At 42.8% G+C, this 23,466-nt stretch overlaps 1 protein-coding gene across 1 annotated transcript in view; it reads left to right on the top strand.

The window, feature by feature from the left end:
* TSPAN7 (tetraspanin 7) overlaps nucleotides 1-23,466 on the top strand; it is an 83,348-nt gene that overhangs the window by 46,584 nt on the left and 13,298 nt on the right. The window contains exons 2-3 of the mRNA XM_015884608.2: nucleotides 19,153-19,341; nucleotides 21,569-21,643. Of these exons, the coding sequence (XP_015740094.1) occupies nucleotides 19,153-19,341; nucleotides 21,569-21,643 (264 nt within the window). The remainder of the gene's footprint in view (nucleotides 1-19,152; nucleotides 19,342-21,568; nucleotides 21,644-23,466) is intronic.

The following is a 23,466-nucleotide window of genomic DNA, read 5'->3' as shown; positions in this document are numbered from 1 at the left end:
TCTGATCCACTTAATGCAAAGTATAAATTGATGTCGCTTTTATTTTCTTCTTATAAGATTTACTGCTTTACATGTAAATACCAGCCAGTGATATTCCTATGCTGGATTTCCTATTCATATGGAGAACGTGTTCATCGACTGGAACTTAACTGATCGCGCAGAGTTAAAGGGAGGATAATAAAAAGCTATGGAGTGAATAATGGAAGGATTTAAAAATGAGGCATGGGGGGTGGAAGATAGAATACAGTGTGATTTTGGAGGTAAAATTACAATTGAGATTAAGTGTATATTTGTGGGTATCTGGCTGATCTGATGTCTGTCAGACAGTTATCTTGTGGCTGTTAAACCTGCCACCTTTTTGAGTAAGGTCTGTTAAATACGCACACAAAGAGTGAGCACTCACTGGTTCTGTGCAGCATCACGTGTGTGAATCCTAATTTGGAGAGGAAGGCTTTCCATTTCTACTTTAGTTCATACATGTATGGTTCATGTTTTGCTTTTTTGCAGAAGTACTGTCAAAATATCAGCCTTTGTGAGGAGCTTAGCGATAGAAGGGAGTTTAAGATAAGAAACTGCTGCCATTTTTAGAGGAGCTATTTGAGAAAGGAAGAGTGCCCGTGCTATTAGGCTACAAATGCATCTTCTGAACAGCTGTATGGAATTAGCATCTGATAATTCTGCGTCTGTATTTAATCACTTTCACTATCACAGTTTTAATTTAAGGCTGACTTTGCCTTTTCCCCAGTTAGTTTGCTATTTTAACCTTAGTGCTTATTGAGACATGGTCACAGAAGCTCTGTTGAACATCCTCAGCGCTGTCTGTAAAGAAAGAAAACAACTAGGAAAAACACATTAGTAGCAGCTCTCTTAGAAACACTCAAGCATTTCATTCGTAGTTGTGAACCAGGGAAACAATAGAGAGGGCCTTAGTAGAGGAGATATGGTAAATGGGAAATTGATAATAGAAAGCCAAAGTTTGATAATCCCCCTTAACAACGGCAACATCGTCCTATTATCTCTGTGTTTGCATTTCCATCATGCCCTGATCACAAGTTTCTAAGGCCACGCAATAAATAACAAACCAACCTTAACGAGCAAGAAAAACAATACGGTGGCTGGGCGCCAGCAAAAAATGCTGTGCAGCCATCTGCTCAGAATCAGCCCAACACCAAGCAGTGCTTTGTGAGAGGGAAGTACAGATCATTCCTGAAGGCCTGATGGTCAAAATGTCACTGATTTTATGTTCTTTGCAGAGTGTATTTAATGTGACCTTTTCGTTACAGGCACAGTCTCCACTGGTGCTTCTAGCTACATATCTGTGTTTAAAGTTCATTGTAAGTGTATGGCGTCTATATTAAAAGGCTAAGGGTAGGGAGTTGGAAGAGTGAGTGTTTTGGTATGTCACCCTAAAACAACTTAAATGAAAAAACAAATAAATGACAGAAGATGTGGGAAAAGGGACAGGTTAATACAGGTATGAGTGGCCAGAAAAGGTGATGTGTATGAGGAAATGGGTTTCTACTGTTGTTTTTGTACTTAAAGGTGCAGATGGGTGCTGGGGTTTTCAGGTGGCCTGGCAGCTGGACCTCAGAGCAGCAAAAGACAGACTTTGGAAAAAGGATGCCTGTTTTCAATAGCATTATCCCTTCTGAATGCACTTATGCTAGGGGAGATTCAGGCTGGACATTAGGAAATATTACTTCTCACAAAGAAGTCAGGCATTGGAATGCACTGCCCAGGGAGGTGGTGGAGTCTCCGACCATGGGGGTGTTCAAGGAAAGACTGGATGTTGTGTTGAGGGACATGGTTTAGTGGGAGCTACTGGAAATGGGTGAACGGTTGGACTGGATGATCTCTTAGGTCTTTTCCAACCTTGGTGATTCTATGATTATATTCTATGATTTCAGCATAAACGTGCAGAACTATTACTCAGCTCTATCAGTGCTTTCTTGTGTAGCTCTCCTATTTCCACGTACATGCTGGAAATACATCATTTGTACAAGGTTTTGTCACACCTGCGTTGCATTGGTGGCTAATATTCATCTTCTGAACATCTGGTACAAGTCTTGCATCTGTAACTCCTGACTGCTGAGAGCAGTGTGTGGCAGATACCTGTGTTCTTGTGCAGAGGACTCCTCTCAGCTCATTGTGTGCCTTCTGTTTTTATCTGACACTTGTCCACTTCCTCCATCATCCTCTGTGTGACAGTGTTTCTCACACTGAAAGTGCTGGCCATTTAAATCACTGGTAAATTTTCCAAAAGATATATCTATTTTTTTGAAACCTTCTTCTGTAAAAACAAATCAGCCCGAATTCCTGGCGAATTTCTCCACTGATTTCAAGAGTTTTTCCATCAGCAAAAAGCTACAGCAGCTTTCCCCACTTTCCCAGCTCCTTTATTGGACTGATTTTGTACAGTTCCCCCCCCCCCCCAATAGGTAGCGCTTATTTGTTCTGTTTCTGTTGACACTGTATTAGTTTGGACAATGAAAATGAGCTCACCAATTTCTAGTAGGTTTTACTTTCCAGTTTACCTGTGCTTTCTTAAACAGAGCCGTTCCCATAAAGATGCTGCAATGGGGTATTTCCTTGCACTGAGTTAAAAATATCCATTTGAATGAGAAAGGTTTTGATCTGGAACCTGTGTAAATGTGTTTCAGAAGCCCTTTCAGATCAGAATTTTTCAGTGAGTTTGATCAGGTGGTGCCCTTTCAGGCCATCCACTACTTCTGTCCCTTGTTTTGCATTCTTGGGAGTTGAACTCACTATGTCAGATCAGCACAAGGGGGAATTTGCCTGTATCTGTGTGGTCCTGTTGGGAAAAAAGGGGCACTGTATGTAGGAAAAAAACACATTTATTCATGACAGTTAAAGCGCAGATTGCTTTGAAAGATGCTCTAAGTATTATTTATATAGTATCAGAAAGTGGTATAGTATACATATATGGTATAGAGGAAAATAAAGTGCCTATGTAGGGATTGTCCTGGCTTTTACAAGCATGTCTCTCTTATGTTTGAATTCAGAGTCAGGCTGTGATATAAACTAAACGTGAATATTCATTCTGTCTGGTTGTACTTCTGAGGGCTTTGATTTGTGCTTCTGACCTTAGGTGTTCAATGCTTAACATAAGGCTGCAGTACTTCATACTGGAGTCCTGCCAGTGTTTTCATGTTTACAAATACCTATTTGCATTTCTTTCCATAATCAATTTTCATTTTAATCATGACAGACTAAGTAGATGTTTTACTTAGGCAGTTGAGTGGGAACGATATTTATTAATTTACTGTTGCCATCTCTAAGACATATAGGAAGACTGATAAAAAAACCTTTGGGAACATATCTATGCATCAGGAAAGGTAAAGACAAACTTACAGGTGAAAGGAGGAGAACATCTGAAACAGGAATATCTGAGGACAGTGTTACCCTTGCTTCTGTGTAATAATGCTGATGATTTTCCATATGAGACAGTTGTCTAAGCTAAACTGGTAGTTGAATTGACTTTCTCTTGTTGGAAGGCCATGGAGTTGTAACAGACTGAGGGACGGTCTGGGCATGTTTGTAGTACTTCAATGGAGAATGCCTGTCTGGGCTTCATTACCAGGAGAAAATGCTGCTGTATGCTGGAGTCATTCTGCTCTATGTTTCTGTACCTAGCGGAGTGTAAACAGCTTTGGAATGGACCTCTGTGGAAGGAGGAGGTCTAAAGCCATTGAAAGCTTTGAAAGCTCCTCTTTGATATTTTGTTGCTGGCTTTGGTGTGCTTTGGATTGGTGTTTAAAAAAGAATGAGCCTACCTCCGAGTTGTAGAGTCCAAGTGCCTGTCAGACATGCACAGAGGGTATGCTCAGCCACTTCTGAGGAGTAAAACATGGTGATGGAGCAAAGTAGCAGCCCAAGATGAAGGAGAATGAGAACAGTTTTAATTTTCTTTCTTTTTTTTCCTCAAGGAAAACATATTTTTGCTTTTGAAAATTAGCTTTGTTGAGTGCTTATCTCTGTTCTATTCTCTATTTCAGTTTTCCTGCTTTCCCCAAGTATTTATCTTCTTTCCATTCCTGCTCTCTAAATAACCGACTGCTATGCTGTCAACTGCAGCACAAAATAGCTACGGTAAAACTTCTTCCAAATGTTATGTACTTTAGGGCCAAGCCTTGAACTATACTGGCAATAATATTTATGTATAATGGGGGAACATGTTGTTATATTGTGGGAACATTCTCGTGTTCTGATTTCCCAATCTAAACGAATCATTTTGGTAAAAATAAAATCACCTATTGAGAACTTGACACCTTCTTATTATATGTATATAATATATATGGTGTACCCACTGAGTAGGTAGCAATAGCAGACCGAATACATCATCAGTATTCTAGACTTAGCAGGTTTCCTTCAGGTTTGCTTTTGGTGCGAATGGCCTTGGCTCTGTACAGCACTACTTAGCAGCAACTGTAAACATCAGTCTGTTATCAACATTGTTTTACTCCTAGAACCAAGACATAGCATCATACCAGACATTCTGAAACAATTACACCCCTGCTGAAACTAAGACACCAGGGAATGGAAATGACCATTGATTTGTTTCCCCTATAATCTTCCTAATAAGATCTAAACTGAAAACCTGGATCCAGGAATCTGGGAACACAGTGGTCTAAGAGTCAGATATTGCTCTGTGGTCTGTTGGGATGGCAAAAGACCAGGTGTTTTTTGATGTGGCATGTTTTGGGGTGCTTGCTACTGATAGTGAAAGCATCTCTGCAACTCTGCAGTACAGCAGAATGCAGCATTTGCTGTGTCAGGTCTTTGCAGTGTAGAGGCTTGTGGCAGATGCCAAGATGGTTCTAAGTATGAATGGAAATTTATGTACTTCTGTGTGAAACAGCAGGAAAAAAAGTTGAAGAACAGCGTGTGTTAACTGCTGTGCAGCACCCTTTGTATGAGTTCATTCAAGGAACCAGACAGCAAAAAAGCAGAGGAAAAATCTTACCCAAAGACGGCATAATTCAATGAAGAACAAGACTGGAGCCGTAAGATGCCTGGATGGGGAAAACACTAATCACTAAATACTAATCTTCTACAATTGTAGTGTTCATAAGTGGAGTAGTGAGAGATGATGTAGATAGACGCTCTCAGCAAAGCTGCTGTCGTCTTCTCTGAAGGCTGACCCTGAAGCACTTGAATGGAAATAACTTGGTTTTGGAGAACTGAAACATAGTCAGACATGCCAAAATCCAGAGTGTTTATCAGGGCTGCTGTGGCTGGAAGGGGGCTTTGTTGTGCATTTTCTCCCTTTGAATCCTAGGATGGTGCGTGTTTCCTGAGCTTGACCTCAGCAGTGGCCAGGCAGAACACCCTGATGGCCTGGAATGCTTGGAAGCCATGACACCCATCTGTTAATATAAAAAAAATATAAAGAAGACGGGTATTTATATTTTTATATATTAATTAAGTAGGAGGATGTGCACCTTTTCTGTTTGCCTGCAGTATGGATATGGAAGTACTGTAACATCTGTCAGCAACATGACTGCCAACACAAATTTGAAGAGGGACATCTAGACTTCTCCAGTTGCTTTTTGTCTCCTCTCTCTTTCTATTATTATTATTATTATTATTATTATTATTATTATTATTATTATTATTATTATTATTATTATTATATGTGGGTGAGTGCAGCAACTTTATTTGCTGTGTCTTTCTTGCTGATAGCACTGTTTTGTTTGGAGGCAGCCAGGCTCCAGTACCTTAAGCTTTTCGTAGACCCTTTGGTAAGCCACCATGTCAATGGCATGTCATCCTGGATGAAGAGTAAGCATCAGCTAGAGCCAGATAGAATAGCAAATTTGGGAGCTATTTCCCTGCCTGCAGCCAGTCGCAGCATGGTCTTAGTGACAGCTGCTGGCAGTGTGTAGTAAGAACTGCTGAAGTAAGGCAGGAAAGCTTCGTAAATGTATGGGAGAGAGTAATGAGCTAGGAATTTGTATGGCTCATGCCCAGCCTTTTAATGCCTTCCATTTTCTCTTGTTAGTAGGTGGTTCCCCAAATTGGAACCATTTAAGATCATAGATGAGGCTTGAGCAAGCATGGCTGGCAACCGTACAGACGTGAATTTTACAACAACCGGTCAAATGAAATAAAGCAGAATGATGTGTATAATGATGGGAGAATTAGCTTGTCTTACTGTTAATATGAATGCTAGTAAGATAAATATTGGATTTCTGTAAATAAACTATCATTATACTAGCGTGAGACCTTCCTCCAGACTGTAATTCTTCCTGAAGAGACGATGGTTTTCTTTTCAATGGGAGCCCTGCACTGAATCATTTCCTTTAATTGCTGTTCTAAAATATATAACAGGGTTTTTCTTAATGCCTACTTCTTATATTTATGTTTTTACTTTCCATTAATTGCAGTATTTCCATTCAAGCTTGAAAATGAAATTGCTTCCTCAATGTATTTCTTGTCTGCTCTATGTAAACATGGGCTTTTTTTATTAGCCTTGTTTCAGCTGAAGCTGAAAGCACAGCAGAGCCGAATGCACCGAGAGGCTTCTGTCGGCTGTCCTATTTACAAGCTTTTTAAAAGGAACGTAGAAAAGCTGCCAGGGAGGGCAAACCTCATCTCTTTTTCTTACTTGGGAATTCATCTTTTGTGTTGGAGTCTGGTCTGCAAAAGCTTCATCATGGAATTTATCCTTAATTCGGTGCAACTATCTACTAGTAAAACTCCCTTCAGGTGGTTGTAGAGAGCGATAAGGTCTTCCCTGAGCCTCTTCCAGGCTGAACAACCCCAGTTCCCCATAAGACTGTGCTCCAGATCCTTCACAGCTTTGTTTCCCTTTCCTGGACACACTCCAGAGCCTCCATGTCTTAATTGCAGTGAGGGGCCCCGAGCTGAACACAGCATTCAAAATGCAGCCTCACCAGTGCCCAGTTTTGGGGGATGTGGGCAGTGATTTCACGAAGCTGCTCCTGCCCTGCTTTTGGCAGATGGTGGAGAACAGCGCCAGGTGCTGTGACGGCTGCTCAGCTCTGCCTTTCGGGCGGCTGCTGCAGGCAGCCCATCAACGCTGCCTGGTGCCTTGATCTGTGAGTCTGAACGGTGTGTGCCAGAATGAGGGATCGTGATAAAGTCCTTCTCTCCCTCTTCTTTTAAACAGCCCACCTACTTCATTTATTTGCTTTGATTTTCAGTGCATTTGGTTAGTGAGTATGTTAGCGTTATGTTAAAAACTGATTGGAGCTGATGAGGTGCTTAGCAAAAGAGCAGACTTATTTCAAAGTGAATCATCGTTAATAGCAGTAAGATTTGCAAAGCTGGGTACAATTTGGCCCATCTGTCATTAGGTACATCACTAGTTTTTTGAAGCAAAGGCTTGAAGGAGGAATGAGCAAGCGAGCTGCAAGTGCTGCATGTGGCAGTGTGAGAGTTTGATCCATACCTTCTGCAAACCTCTTGCTGCATCTCATGCAGAAGGAGCATTGCTGCTCAGAAGTTTTTAGGTCTGTCACTCTTTTTGACAAAGGATGTTCTGCAGTCCAACAGTACATCACAGGTCTGAACAATCTGCAAGTAAGAATGGCAACCACAGCACCACCAGACTTCCAAAGTTCTTACGAAGAGTTTTAGAGCAGCTCAGCTACAGCATTAGTGCCTGTGTTCCCAAAGGTGCTGTGATCAGCTTCAGCGTGGAGTACAGATGTTCCATAGCTTCTGGATCCATATCAAGATGTAAGATGAGTCACAGTGGTGGGAGACCTCTGATTAAAAGCTCTTCTCATGTCCTTACAGTCTTCATGGAACTGAGCAGCAGATCAGGTTGTCCATTTATTGTTGACCATGTTAGTATCTCTTGTAGCTTACAATAATGTTTTGGAGATGTCTGAGTATTTGCATCTTAGAAGAGCTTTAAATACAAACAGTATAGTTACCTGTGAGTTATCAGGTACATATATACCTGTGTGTTATACATATATATACATATAGAAATGTAAAACACAATTCAGCGGCTTCTTTTGTATTTTTCCTTTAATATGATGTACTGCAAGGCCAGTTCACTGCAGTCTTGCTCTGGATGTTGTGTAGCAAGGAGCGTGCTAGACAGTTGTTCCTTCTCTTCTGCTGCCCAATTGCTCTTATCCCTTTCTACCAGTCCAGCTTGTGGAGCAGTCATCAGTTTCCTGCTGAGGATCAGTATATTCTGATAGCACAGCTTCATACACACAGCTGAGCATCACCTCCTTGCATGACCAGTTTGCTTGCAGATGAAGAGGCATAGGTATCCCTGTTAAACCTGCAAAGGAGGGTGTTGATATTCACTCTGGGTGGGATCTGATCTTGCATAGGAGAACCCTGGCATCTACATAGTTGTTTCAGGAGCGTGTACATGATTTGTTTGTAGGCAGATGCTGATGATAAGGACTGTGCATTCTAAAAATGTACAGTAACATACTCTCACAAATGGCTGCTTCTTTAAGTCTTAGAAGTTGAGAATTGTCAGTACACGGTGTCCATTTGCTGTGCAGGCTCTGGAGGAACTGACAAATTGGAATTTCATCAGCCTCCTTCCCTTTTTACTGTTAGGAAGATGCAACTGGATAACCCTTTTATCCAGGATAGCCCTTTACCCTTGGTTATTAAATGCAGAGTGCAGAAAGCATCTGCACACCACAGTTTGTGGGAATGCCTTCCTGTTTGGATTCATGGCTGATATTTCCTTCCCCTCCCTAAAAAAGTCTGATGCTGGCTTTGGTTTCTTTAGTAGGAATGGCATGCGGAAAACAATTACAAGTAACAAACAGAGCAGTATGAAAAACTGCTGTGTAGGTGCTAAGAGAGAGCACTGGACCTTGACTGGAACAAACTCAGGTTATTTTGGAGTGGTACATACCATGCTTTTGTCCTCCTTTGCCTTGTTTTGTTACCTTCTTTGCACTCCTGGATGCATTGCTACCTGACTTTGGGAGGGGCGGTAGCCAAGCGTGGGTGAGAGCAAGTGTGGATAGCTATACAAAGCATTGCTTTTGATGGGCTGAATTGGGTACACTGAAATGAGAACACCTGCTTTCTCATGGTGACTCATTTGAGCTGCACTGCAACGTGGTGAGGGTGCACTATTTGTACTGCTTTCTGAAACAGTCCTGTATGCACCAGAGGCATTTCCTACAGCACAGTGCCTGAAAGAGCTGGAGAGGAAAACATGGGTCAAAGGGAGAGAAGGAAAGACAAGAAGTCTTCGGTAGGAAAGAAATATGACCTTTTGGGAAGGGAAGGGTGTACAGAAGCAATGACACTTCTCCATAACTTCTAAGAATGATTAGGAGATTGTAAATAACCAGTGGTTTCCAATGAAATGGGATCAGTAAGTTAGGGGTTTAGTTGCAATAATAAAATCCTTTTTAAACTTCAAATAAAGCACTTACCAGATCACCATGTGTGCTCCCAAGCTGATTTTTCATGGCTTGAACTGCAGTGCAGGCTGCAGCTGACAGCTACCTTGGCAGAGGAGCCCTGGCACTGAGCAGATAGAGGCTGTTTGCCCCCCCTTCCTCTCACAGGTTCCAGCCAATCTGAGTTTCTAGCAGACCCCCTGCTTTCCACTTGCGCCATTGCCCAGCAGCCCCCCTCTGACAGATGAAGGGACACAAGCTGCCCACCCACCATCTTTTACAGGCAGTGACCCTAGGACAAGAGGAAATGGCCTCAAGTTGTGCTAGGGGAGGTTCAGGTTGGACATTAGGAAACAGTTCTTCCCTGAAAGAGGGGTGAGAGGCATTGGAGCAGGCTGCCCATAAAGGTGGTGGAGTCACCGTCCCTGGAGCTGTTCAAGAGCCGTGTGGATGTGGCACTGAGGGATGTGGGCAGTGGGCATGGTGTGATGAGCTGCTTGTTGGACAAGATGGTCTTAGAGGTCTTTTCCAATCTTGACAATTCTGTGACTGTGAGTCTACCTTCTTCACACTAGTGGAGATTCCCCACCTTTGGAGAAGCATCTCTGGGTTGCGTGTGCCTTCTTCTCATATCTTTGTGCTGTGAGGGGTGCCTAGTAAACCTGTGGTGTGATAGCATGAAAAATGCTTTTCCTGCTTGACTATTTGGAAATTTAGGAGCTTGAAACTTCTGGACTTAGTCCCAGCAGCATGACCTTGAATTTGCAACTACTGCATTTCATCATACATCTATTATCGCCATTTCTGTGCTGTAATCTGCTATTTCTGAAGGATATTAGAAATGTAAGTGCCTGTGTAAGTGTCTGAATGCAAAGTGGTTCCAGGAGAGATTCGTACCAGTGCTGTTGTATGCTGTGATTAATGAGCTTGTTAATCAGTTTTTAATTCAAGTTTTCTTACTGCTAAATTTTAGCTTTGTAAGGACTGTAGATAAACAATCTGATAGATCTGCTTTGCCTCCAGTCTCCTCAGCCAGCAAAGAGAGCAGTTGCTCTGGTTCTTGTGCTGCTGTGGATGTCATTATTGCCTCCCGTTACATTTGGGAGGAAGCTGTGTGGGACTGCTGCAGCTCTAATTGCAGCTATGCAATTGGCATATAGGCAGCAGCAGACTAGTGCTTGGTTAGGGATGGAATGGGACCTATACTGCCCTACATCTGCCCTAGAGTATCCATGAGCCCAGCAGGCCTGACTGCTGTTGTCCTCAGGGCTCATTGATGAGGATGGTGCAACCAAGAGGCTGTTTTCCACATACGGACTTTGCATGTGTTTGAATGAATGCAGCAAATAAAAAGAAAAAAAAGAAAAAAGAAAAGGCCGGACAGCTGGATTGCAGTCATGGCCCCAGCTCTCAAGCTTTGAAGCAATGTTCTCATCCACCCATTGCTGCCTTGCTGAAGAGGGGAGGAAAGTGTTATGGGCACTGACTCTTGAGAGCAACAGATCCAGGCAGAAGTCTTCTCTGATTATTCAAGCCCTGGGGCTAGTTCAGATGTGGGATGTTCTCCTTTCCATTCCTACAACACTAGGAATTATTCTGCTGGTTTCCCAGTGCATGCCGTGCCCTTTGGCGCACACCACAGTCCTGCTCTGTTACATGGAAAACCAGAGGCATTATGTTGTTGTGGGTTTGGTGAGCACTGATACGCTATGAATCTGGTTGTCAGTCATGAATGGTAGGAATGGGCCCTCTTTCCAGAAAAGAATATTCAGAAGATAAATCAAGGAAGGAGCCACTTAGCTGCAGATGGGCTTTTGGCTGTGCAAAGCAGTGCAGTGTTTGCAGAGCAACCTGTAGGTGTGCTGGCCAGAGCCCTGCTGCAAAGGTGCTGCCTGACTGTTGCATCAGGCCTAAACCATGAAATATCTAATTTGATGAAGTATCTTACATAGAAATTAGTGTAAGCTTCATAGTGAAGGTCTTGATTTGATTGAGCTATCTAAACATTTCTGTGAACACAAAGTGGGATAAAGCTGAATTGTATACCATCAGGATATGTCCGGTCATTATAACCATTCATTACATGTATGATCTTAGTATGGAGATATATCTCAAATCTCATTATTCTTCCTGAATCTCCAGTAAGCAGGATGTCATTAACAATTTCCTTAAAGAAAACCAATCCACTAGAATGGGTATTTGCTGCTATATTAGTAAGAAATGATTAGTTTTGAGCCATGTTGCGAGGCTCTTTTCAAGCTGTTGTGTCATGTGCCTCTTCCCCCTGCTTCCCCCCACACACACCCTTATTGTAAGTGCTTTTTAGGGCTTCTTGGGACATAACCCGGTATTTCATCCCACAGAAAACAGAATTACTCAAATTCCCTTCCCCCAGTGAATCAGAGGAGCATCAGCCTCTTGTCCAGGTGTCAAGGAGTACTGGGGGAGTTAAGGATAATGACACACTCTATTTTCAATGGGATCAGTGGTGAGCAGTCTGACTGGTTGTGTTCTCTGTGATAACCTAGTAGTCACTCCAATGCCAATTTGAGAGTTGGTATTCTACTTCTTTTCTATTGTACTGCCCATGGCAGCGGGGTTGGAATTGGATGACCTTTGAGGTCCCTTTGAACCCGAGTCATTCTATGATTCTATGAACATTTTAAAACTAGATGTTTGTTTTCAGCTCTGAGGATATGAATGCTGCAGCAGCTCTCTTCTGACAGGCGTTTGTGCACTTGCAGAAGCGTCACAGCAAGGAAGAGCAGTGAACCTCACAAATATTTTGGAGAAAGAAATAAGATTTAAGTCTGCAGGTTGTTAATCTTGATGTTAGCGTATCTAATCAAAATCTGCTGCACTGTATTTCAGGGTGAACTTGTGGCTGTCTGCTGACTGACCCGGATGCTGTAGCTTGCTCCTGCTGGTATTCCTGTGTTTCTGCAGGGAGGGTACGGACCAGTAGTTTTAATAAATAGGAATCACGGTTCAGTATGGAAACAGCGAGAGCTGTGCTAGGTAATCTGTTTTGTGACAGCTGCTGGTACTAGATGGATGCTCAGCAGCATGGATCCTAATTCAAAGGGAGTGCTAGGGCAGATGGACCAGCCAGGAGCTGCTGGACGTCCTGCCCACTCAGCAGCAGGAGGCAACTGGGGGCCCAAAGATCTGGGCAAGACAGGCAGTGAATTGCAGAGAGGGACAAAATCTAACAAATTCAGGTTGTAGCATTCTTCTTTGCATCCTTTGAGCCAGATTTCTTTAGAAAGGCATTATTTAGGGGGAAGCTGTCAGAAAAGGAGAGGAAGGAGAGGGACAAACCTGAGTTAGAAAAGGTGGGAGGGGCTGGATTTAAAAACAAATTAAAAAAAGAAGTTCTGACAGAAGCATTTGTTTCATCAGGTTTTTCTTAGCAGCTTCATTTTTTTTTTTGTGGAAATACTGGGCCATAGCATTAATAATTGCACCTTTGGTGGTGGTTTGTGTTGCTGTTTTCTGTTAGTGTGCATCCATTATTTTTCCCAAAGCAGAGAGAAAGCTGTGAAAGAGTTGCCTTCTTCCAAAGACACAGCTTTCTTTTAGTTCCAGCAGCTGTCTGTACTGTGCAAATGGTAATTGAGGTATGTCTGTAAGGTGCAGTGAAGATGCCCAGTTATGAGGACAGAACATTCAGCTGTGTGGCTGGCTTAGGTGCATCTCTGCATTGCATCACATCTTCTCTTACTGCGATGTTCCTGCCTCTGAAGAGCTGACACTGACCTTCCAAGGAAGATTTACATCTGGTTTAGTCCCCTGCTGCCTGATGAGAACCCAGTGAGGGAAGCAAAGATTCAAAGCCAGCCGCTCCCCTTGCTCGGCAGGCTGCAAAGCAAGAACATTTTGCATGTGATCCTTCACTTATTTTGGGAAACTCATAAAATTTTCAGAGGTAGGCCAGTTATTTTTAAGCCTTTCCAGACATGCTTTTAATGCAGGGTCTGCTCTGGATGCTGTCAAGGTCGACCATTTCTTTGTGACAAAGTTTCCCTCCCTTGGGGAAATATCTGGTGGATGTAATTAGCTCTGTGCCTTGGTCCTCTCTCATTTCCTCACAGCCTGCTAAACCAATCACTAGGCCTTTCAGCTTCAGCCAAGATGGATCACATGAGTTCTTGTCTGCCTTGCCATGGTTTTGTCCATTTTGTGTCTAGTCTGTTTGAGAAGGTTGAATCAGAATAGTACTGAGACAGCACACCTCTACTGAGGTACAGGGAGGCTGGTGTTTGGAAATCAAGTAGCTGACATGGGCATTTTCTTTCCATGACCTCTTTTCTACTGCTTTGGATCTCTTTTTAAGGTGGACACATTTTGCATTCCTCCAGCAAGGGTCTGAATATGAAGTTAAATGAAAAAAAAAAATAATTAAACCAACAATGAGATCTTGATTTACGAAGCTCACCTCCTGTTTCCTGGTTCTGTGCGTAAAGATCTGGCCCAGAGAAGTGTTGAGCTCTCTCAGCTGCTTTGAAATCAATCGGGCTTGCTGCATGCTTGGCGTTGATGAGGACTGGGTACCAAGTCTTATTTTGTCAGAGCTTAGGAAGCAAAATAGCTGACATCTGTAATGAACAGGAGGACATGAATTATGTAGACAAATAAACTAGCAATTACTGCTGCACATTTATCTTCACCTCTGTAAATGATAAACTTTAATGTTCCATATGGAAGCCCCGTGTATAAATTAGTTTCTCTGCATTTGGGGCTGTTGAAATCTCTGTGGATGTGAGATGGAGTTCCTTTTATATCTCCTATCTCAGTTTGAGGCAGCAGCTCCCTCTATGCCATGCTGCAAATGCTCTGGGAGATTTTGGGTGTGAAGAAAGCAGACTTCATTAGGATGCTGTGTGCATCCCACTTGAAGGAGTATATAGCGTTTTCCTGAGGAATTCTGATGGAATTAAAGATAGAGCACTTTCATAAGTTACTCTCTGATTCTCTTATTTACATATTTCTTCCCTGTTACACAGGAAGAGGGGGTTGATAGTTTAATCTTCTTCCTGACACTATTAAAATATATAATTCCTAGGCATTTTTGTATTGTCCCTCATTGAGAAACGTGTTCAGTCTTCTCATTTCAGAAATGCATAGTATTACCCAAGTATCATTCTCTCCCTAGTTTCTATAAAGCTGCAGCACATGTCCTTATAAAAGCTATTGGCCATGTCTTCACTTGCATTATTTCCTAAAAGCGTAAGGTTTATTGGACAAGTGAAGTGACACCTAGCATTCAATTCTGTTGTATTTCTGCCTGTCTGAAGCATGATAACTTTTCACCCCATCCAGTCAGCTCCAGGATTGGAGACCAGGAGGTCCATGACACTGAGAACATCCATACTAACTCTGAGGGAAGGCAAACTAAAAAGCTTGCTTTTGACTTTTTTAGTTTTAAACTGAAATAGAGGAGGTTGATGGTGGGCAGAAATCCTTTACTTAAATGACAGTGATGCCCAGAGGAAATGTGGTGCTGCATTCCTGGAGGCGCTCAAGGCCAGGTTGGATGGGGCCCTGGGCAGCCTGAGCTGGTGGGGGGCAGCCCTGCCCATGGCAGGGGTTGGGGTGGGTGGGCTTTGAGGTCTCTTCCAACTCAAACCTACTGACAAACCCCAGTTTGCTCAAATGCTGAATAAGAGTAACTATACACAGAGACATTAACTGGAAAGCAGCAGGAGAGGATCTAGATTGAAACACTCCATGGGAACTTGATGTCAGTGGAGTTTTTCTTGGAAAAGGACCAGGTTGCCTACCTGCTTCATTTCCTGCCATCTAGTGAGTCAAGGGTTTCTGAACTGTGTTTGCCAAGCCTGAGTTCAGAAGCAATGAAGTGTGAGACTTTCTAGCTCTAAACAAAACAATTTTTAGTTGTGTGTAGTCTTTATAATCTTTAACACAGAGAATCACAGAATGCCCTGGGTTGGAAGGGACCTCAAGGATCATGTAGTTCCAACCCCCCTGCCTGGCAGGGCCACCAAACATACACCTTTACTAGATCAGGTTGCCCAGAGCCCTGTCCAACCTGGTCTTGAAATCTTTGCCTCGCTTCGATATACACTGAAGAAACATGAGTTTCTGTTTATGCCCTACTGAGGGCTTCCTCAGTAGTCAATTTTTGTAAGGCCCTAGAAGGTGTAATCTGTCTTCGATGAAATCCAGGATGAAATATCTTCTCAATAATGTTCAAGATTGGAGAAATAGCACAGAAAAGAACCAGAAGTTGCATAGTGGTTCCTTACTCCGATTTTGGATCCTGAAACACTGAGGGATGTGGTTAGTAGGCATGGCGATGATGGGTTGATGGTTGGATTAGATGATGTTAGAGATCTTTACTAACCTTAAGGATTCTGTGATTCTATGCAGCTGTGGGCTGCTATGGTTTAAACCCTGTCACCGTGTCACAGTCAGTGCCACATTAGTAAAAGCTGAGGCCTAACAACACAGCTTGGGCCCTTCATGCCTTCCATGGGCAGTGGGGGTCCCAGTCTACCAAAGGACAGCTGTTGACCTTTCACAGTTCCTCACGTTTGGGCAAGATCTTCCCTATTGGCTCTTTTTAGAGGCAAATCTTAAGTCTTTTTTCTTTTCTTTCTTTTGCTGTTTCTGTTCTTGTTGTTTGTTTGTTTGTTTTCTTTTCAATGTTTGTTTGAATGTTCCGCTCCAGATTGCTGGTCTGGGACACTGCAGTTTCTTCTGTGTCTGCTGAAGAGCTTGGATCTGGTTGTGCTTTGAGACAGACATGGCTTTGTTTGTGTTAGTAGGGACACTATGCCATTTCCAGGACAGATCTTCACTTCTAGCGAGGCCACATGAAGGCCAAATTTAGCTGCTGCTCTCCTGCCCTATGTGTACCAGCTTTTGCAGATACTTATTTGCAGTGCAGCTGTAGACTGTGATCTGTGGCTCAAATGGTCTCTAAAAAGCTTGTAGCGACCCTCCTGTATCTGCCAGAAGAGCTGAAGTATTCTGTATGTTTCTAGAGAGTAACATGTTAATCATAATGCATGTATCTGCTACCATTTACCTTGATGATTTGCTGATATCTATTGAAAGAAATAAATATGTACAGGCACAAAACATACATGAGAAAGGCTCAGGATTCCAAATGAAAACATACATTTTTCTCCTATGAAATCCAGTGTTTTCTAGCATATATGTAGAGAGAAAGTCTGATTTCTTAATGAGCAAAGCCTTGGGAAGAGTAAGGGTAGCTCTGAGCACCCACTCAACATTCTGAGGTATAGTGACTAAAATCTAGCAGAGCATCCCAATGTGTGATATGTTTTTTGCCTTGAGCAGCAGAGAAGTCTGAAATCCAAATAGCCATTCACCGCTGTTGTTTCAGATTTGCTGAGGGTAGGTGGCCCTTGGTAGCTTTTGAGTGGCAGCAGAAAGCTGCCATCTTTCACCTGGATTTCGAAGTGCTGCAGATATCATAGCTGTACGAGATCCCTCTGAAGCAGATGACGTTACCTGTTTCTCTGTGCTTTGATGGAAGCACATTCAACATTATATTTCTTCCACTGAAATGTGTGAATGAAAGAGAAGGGAGTGGGGAAGATGAGAGAAATGAGGGAGAGGCTATGCACTGCAGGAGGTACGTTAAGTTTACTTTCAGACCTTCCAGTTGTGAATATCCCCGCTGCTTTTAAAGAAAGCAGACCTGAAAACCAAAGAGGCAGCTGGTACATTGGTTACGTGATGCAACAGAGGTAAAGATAAAAAGTGTATCTCAGAAATAAGGAAATGAGGTTTGCCTTTGGGTGAAAGTGGGTATTAGTCAGACGGCTGCTCGTGCTTTGTTAAATAAAGGCCATTAAAAGATCTGCAGGGAAATCTCCTGGTTTTTCCTCCTTATGAGTGCAGCCCGAGGGGCATCTGCAATGCTTCTCTAAGGAAACTTCCCATCTCACTGCACAGTGACAGATTTGCTACGATTTTAGCCCTCACCAGCAGCTGCCAGATTTCCTTACAGCAGCGCTCTATTAAGAAACAAAACGTGGATGAGCCGCCAACAGACTTTGCTCTTTCTTCCCCAAGTCTTTCCATGTCATAAATTGGATAGGCACCCTCAAGATATAGGGAAACCAGACTCTTAAAGTGCACAGTAAAGGGTTAGTAATTGTTTCAAATAGTGGAGTATAAATGCTTTTTATTGTAAGACCAGAATTCTCTTTCCAGTGTGAAGCCGCTTGTTTGTTTTGGCAGCGAAGGCCACTTTTACTGCTCCCTGGGGGCTGTGGTAAAACTTTCAGCAGCTCGGCTGAGGCACAGAAACCAACCTTTTGTCCAACCAGAGGCAAGAAACCAAGTTTTGATCTTTGTATTTCGGAATCCCTCACAGCTTGCTTCCTGGCTGAGTAAGGACTGAGAGCTTTTCATGATGCTGCACCAAGAGATAGACAAGAGTTGGATTTACTCTTACTCCCCTGTAGGCAGGTCTTTGCTAATCCTAGTCTGGAGGTGTGGCAGAAATACCAGTACCTGCTTTGCCAGGTCAGGGGCAAAAAGGGGATGTTTAGGGAAACCACAGGAATTGGTGGGTTTCTCCAGCAGTGCTGCACCCTGCTGTGCTCTGGGTAGGGAGCCAGACAGGGCATTTCTTTCCCTACAACTCAGAGGTGAGGGGGGAAAGAAGACAAGGAGCTAGGGAGTTAAAATCACCAAATGAGATTATTCTCTGTGTTATAGGAAGTGTCTCCTCCCTCTGAGGGTATGTTAATTAGATTTCCTCTGCCTGCCCTCCTCTCCTTTGGTTTCTCTTTAAACTACTCTTTGACCTCAAGGATAGCAGCGGCACTTCCTTCTGCTCTATGCCCCAACACATTCCATTATCTCCATCTCTACCACTGTCCAGGGAGCTCCACTAGGGATCACCTTAATGCTTTTAACTTAATTTAAATATATATATATATATACGTATATATATATATATATTCTTGTTAGCAATACATTACCACTGGGTTTCCAGGGTGTGAGCATTTACTTCACACCTCAGGTAAGAGGATGGCTTCTCCCAGGACCCTGTACTTAGTGGGGAAGATTCTGCTTTGCTTGGGGTCTCACTTGCTGAGTAGGGGAAGCGGGAAAAGCACAGCTTGCAGAGCTACACACTGTAAGAGATGCTGTGTTTCTAGAGCTGGGTGCTTGAGCTTTAACAAGGCCAGGTTGAATGGAGCCCTGGGTAGCTTGATCTAGTGAGTGGCATCCCTACCCATGGCTGGGGAGTTAGAACTGAGTGGGATTTGAGAGCCCTTCCAACCCAAACCATCCTGTTGTTCTATGAAAAAGTCCTGAATTCATGGAAGCAAGTTTGGTGGTTGTTCAGTTTTTGTGGCAAAGCTCAAGTCTGGACAGTTGCTGGCTTTTGCTAAGATAGATGGATTTGGCCACCTTTCTTGGCATGCTGTAGAGCAGAGAGCCTGTTCCTATTCAGAGTGAGGCTACCAGCAAGCTCTGTATTCTTCCTCAGCAATCATCAGCCTTGCAGTGATTAGCCCTAGAGGTCTGTCTTCTGTTAGTGGCCTTAATGTAATATTAGTATTTTATATTAATGTATTTTTAATTAATATATTAATATTAATATTTATTTATTTCTGTCCATCTCTATGGAGTTAGTAAAAGTCTTGAGGTCGTCTGCCAACAGAGCAGCACCGATGAGTCTCTTCAGGACCACTGTGTACCAAACTTGGATGTCTTCATTGGTAGCTCCTGACAGCTTTCTCCTCTTACTTTGCAGATCACAGGTGTTATCCTTCTCGCGGTCGGCGTCTGGGGAAAGCTCACTCTAGGCACGTACATCTCTCTCATTGCGGAGAACTCCACCAATGCCCCCTATGTGCTCATCGGGACGGGTACTACAATCATTGTCTTCGGGCTTTTCGGCTGCTTTGCCACTTGTCGTGGCAGCCCATGGATGCTGAAACTGGTAAGTGTGTTGAAGTGCCAAAGTGCAGAAGAAGGGAAGAGCTTTTGTCAATACATTACGATTTCTTGCTCTCACCCCAAGCTTCACCAGATGTTAACATGTTTTTTTAGGCACAGAATCTAGATTTTATGGATCTTAATGTTCAACACATGTTTCTTTTGGATAAAGAAGTGAAAAAGAAATACCTGCCAAAGCCAGTTGTTGATTGAGTATGAATGAATTTTGCTACCATGCAGCGTACAGGCTCATGTGCGGCTGGGAGCAAGGCTAAAGTGCCACTGATGAATTACTCCGTGACCAGTTCTGTGGTCATTCTGTATTTATGTGAGCCGTACAGGTGTATTTACAGTCTTAAAAAATGTTCACAGCACCATAAATGTGAAATGCATTTGAAATACAGATTAAGGGGGTCTTTTTAGTACTGTGGTGCAAAATCTATGGAAAAATATTTGATACTTTCTAAATGCATACCAGCCTTGCTCTTTTTTCCTAACATTTACTCAAAGAAAATACATCAACCCCAGAAAACAAAGCTCTGTACTGTATGTTTTTCCACATCTCAAAAGCACTCTAGAATGAAGCTACACTAAGAAGAGGTAGAGCAGCCACCTCTCAGTCCAGTTTAACCTCCTCCACTATGAGTTTCTCTGTTCTGAGTTTTCCATTTCTCTTCAAAATGCAAAGTTACTAATAGTTAAACAAATCTGTATTGTGGACTGTGTGTTTTAGGAATATTCAAGAGCAAAATCTTAACGTATGTAGTCATTTTGGGGGTAGAAATACCCCTTGTGTATTGTGTATCCACACTGACATGGTGGAAAAGGGCTTGATACTAAACTTACCTGCTGCCACCGTATTTTGGGACCAATTTCCTAAGAAGATGAGCTGATTCTCCCCCAGTTTGAACTGAACTTAAAAAAGGGCATGGTAAAGGGAGTTAATTTGCTGAGATGGTGGCACAGTGGGGCACATGCTTGAGCTGCAGACCAGTCAGCAGGTATGTGCTCTTACACTTGGCGCTATTGAAGATGCACCACTGTTTATGGCTGGTGATGTGTTGTCAGGGCGTGTGTAGAGGTTTGTCAGAGTTATTGCAGTCCAGATGGGAAAGAAATAAAGAGTGAAAGCAGCTAAAAATCCATAAGAAAACAGGCTCTGCTGGTTGCTCCGTAAGTCATGTAGCGTGTTTAAAGGTCTGTCCTCTAACTTAGTGTGGCATGGTGCTGTTCCAAGCGCATCATTTTATTTTCGTTGTGCACGTGAGAAATACTTCACAGCCTTATTGCTTTGCCTGAAAACAGGCAGTGATGTGACAGCAGCATCGGTTGGGGAGAGTGATTTTTCTAGTTCTGTCTCCACTGCTGTCCTCCCTTCTCCAGCAGCCTTCAATTAAAATTAAATTTCCTTCCTTCCATCAAACCCTTTTAGGGCTGAATTTAATTTGTTTCCTTTTTTAAAGTAACTGTTGAGTATTTAGAACATGGTGCAGAAAGGCATTTTCCCACGAGAAGATTAAGTCCCACCTTCACATTTTACTGCCTCGCTTTGCATTTATTTCTTTGCTTTTTTTTTTTCTTTAATTTTTTTGGCCTGCATTTATTTTTCATGGTTTGTGAGAGGTGCTGCACTGCAAGCTACTGTTGTCAAGGTTTATTTAGCTCTGAATCCAAATGCTGCTCAAATTCAAACACGGGCTTTGGCATAGCAAAATGTTAGGGGCGTCTGTGTGGTATTCCCATGAGAATGTTCTCAGTGAAGTCAGTCAGTTCATTCATTTGAGAAACTTCAGGAGTCAGGCGGGAAATCCCAATGTAGCAGTAAGAGATGGATAAACATGAGCCAGAACACCTGGAGAAGCCTGTTGACTTTATCAGAGGGCCATACAAATAAAAAGGGTCTGTTTGTATTCCTTACTGCAAGATCAAAACCTTAGTGATTTGTGATCCGTCTCTGGAATGTGTGTGTTAATTTATCTGAAAATGCTAAGAAATATGGGAACAAAAGTTTAGAAGAGCTTGTAATTGGAAAGCGCATGTAATTTGTGAGTTGCATCAGTACATACTACATATTCACGCAGTAGCCTACATATTGCCTTCAAATAAACTTCGTTAATGTCTTTAAATGGTATCTAGAGCAGAAATTATAGATAAAACTCGGTAATGAACAGTATTTGTGCTGAGAGAAAAGCCTGTCACACTCTAACTTCTCATGCCTCTTTTCTTTTCAGTATGCCATGTTCTTGTCCCTGGTGTTCCTGGCTGAGCTAGTGGCTGGCATTTCAGGGTTTGTGTTTCGCCACGAGGTAGGTGGAAATGTGCTGAGGTTGCATGTGGCAGTGCCTCCCTGGGCACGAGCTGCTGAGAAGTGCTCTGGAGCGTGGACGATTTGTAGGTCGCTGAGTTCAGCAGCTCCATGTGCGTCTCCAGGGATGTGGCTGACGTTCAACAATAACGTGTACAGCTCTTAAAAATGATACGATTCCAAATGAAGGGATTTAGCCAAAGCTCTCGGTCTGAGCTGTCTGGTATTTACTCTGGAGCTATCAGTTTTTGTGTGTCCATCATGTATGATCTTCTTTACTCTTTTGCGTATGCTGAAGACTGAAAAACGGATTAAATACTTTTCTCAAACACAGCTTCTGCAGCCAGGCAAGCACTTGTTTATATAAGGCAAAGAAGCACATTCACATCAGAGCAGGTTTGATGTTTCATAAATCTTTTTTTTTTTGCAGGGAGGAGGTGCAATAGGGCAGTATTTTTATAATGAGAACAGGGAGAGATTAGAAGTAGCATGAGGTAGGAAACTGGGACAGGAAGAAGCTTTTAAAAAAACATGATTTGTAGTAGCACTTCTGCTTCACCCACTGTAATCAGGTCTATCTCTGGTTTTAAGTCCATGAACCTATAAGCAATTAATGCTGAACCAGAACAAAACCCCCAGAGACCCTCTTAGTCTCCTCTCGTTGTATTAGCTGTTTTTCTTGTCTCCTCTTTTGACACAAGAATTCCCTTGGTATAGATTTTTCTGGTTCCTTGCAAGAGGTGGGTGGCTTTTAATTTGATCTTGAAAGACCTGTCCATCTGTTCAAGGTTGCCGTTTCATCTGGCCTTGGCAGCCTTGGTGCGACACTGCTGCTTCCTCTTGGCAGTCTCTTGTGAAGGTCACCGCAATGTGGATTGACCAAATTATCTGCTACCTGTCCCCTTTACCACCCTGCTGGAAGCACCTTTGGCAGTGATCTACCTGACCTTGCCATGAGAGATCTCATTTTCACCGTGTGTGTTAGAGATGTTCTCCAAGTGATGGCTTTGTACGTTCTTCTGCTCAGGGGCAGTAGCGTGTGAACCCCCTGGGCCATGTCCTGGGACTGCAGCATCACAGTCACTGCCACATGCTGTGCCAAGAAGTTTCACCAAACTCCAGCTCTCATAACGTACCCCTGAGCAGAGAGATTCATGCAGCCTCTTTAAAACTTGGTGCTGAAGCAAAGTGTTTGGGGGGAAAAAAGCAAGAAAAGATATACTTCTCATAGGTTAAGTTCTTTTCCCACTCCCTTTTAGACACCTGGTGGGCTTGACTTCCCTGAGTGCCCGCAGCTGATGGTGGTACATCCACCTGCTTCCTCTCCACATCTTCCTTGTGTTTCATAAGGGACTTCCCTGGTTAACCACTAACAGTTCTTGTGTGCATTCAGTGGTCACATTTTGCATGTTCTTTGCTTGCTGGTTAGCTTGAAAAGGAAGGAAAGTCCTCAAAACCAGTGATTTTCTGTTGATCTGGGGGGAAAATAGATAGATAGATAGATAGATAGATAGATAGATAGATAGATAGATAGATAGATAGATAGATAGATAGATAAAAATTAAAGCCTTATCTTGCTAGTCTGAAGCTGTCAGTCTACAGGTCCATGCACAGGATCTCCTCAGTGTCATTATGTATGCCAGGGATCTGTGATCTGAAGCATTTGCTTTGAACTATGATTTGTGGCGCCATCTTTTTGCTGTCTGCTTTTCCTTCTAGAGAGCTGTGGTTCAACTGGACCAGTTCATACGTGCCCCAGACTTCCCCAAAACCTTCTTAATGCATGATTTTTTTACATTAACACCCAAACCATTACCATTTTGT

Source organism: Coturnix japonica, chromosome 1 (genome assembly GCF_001577835.2).
Source record: "Coturnix japonica isolate 7356 chromosome 1, Coturnix japonica 2.1, whole genome shotgun sequence".
Taxonomy (NCBI): Eukaryota; Metazoa; Chordata; class Aves; order Galliformes; family Phasianidae; genus Coturnix; species Coturnix japonica.
Note: the sequence above shows the minus strand (reverse complement) of the source record. Positions and strands in the feature narration are given on the sequence as shown.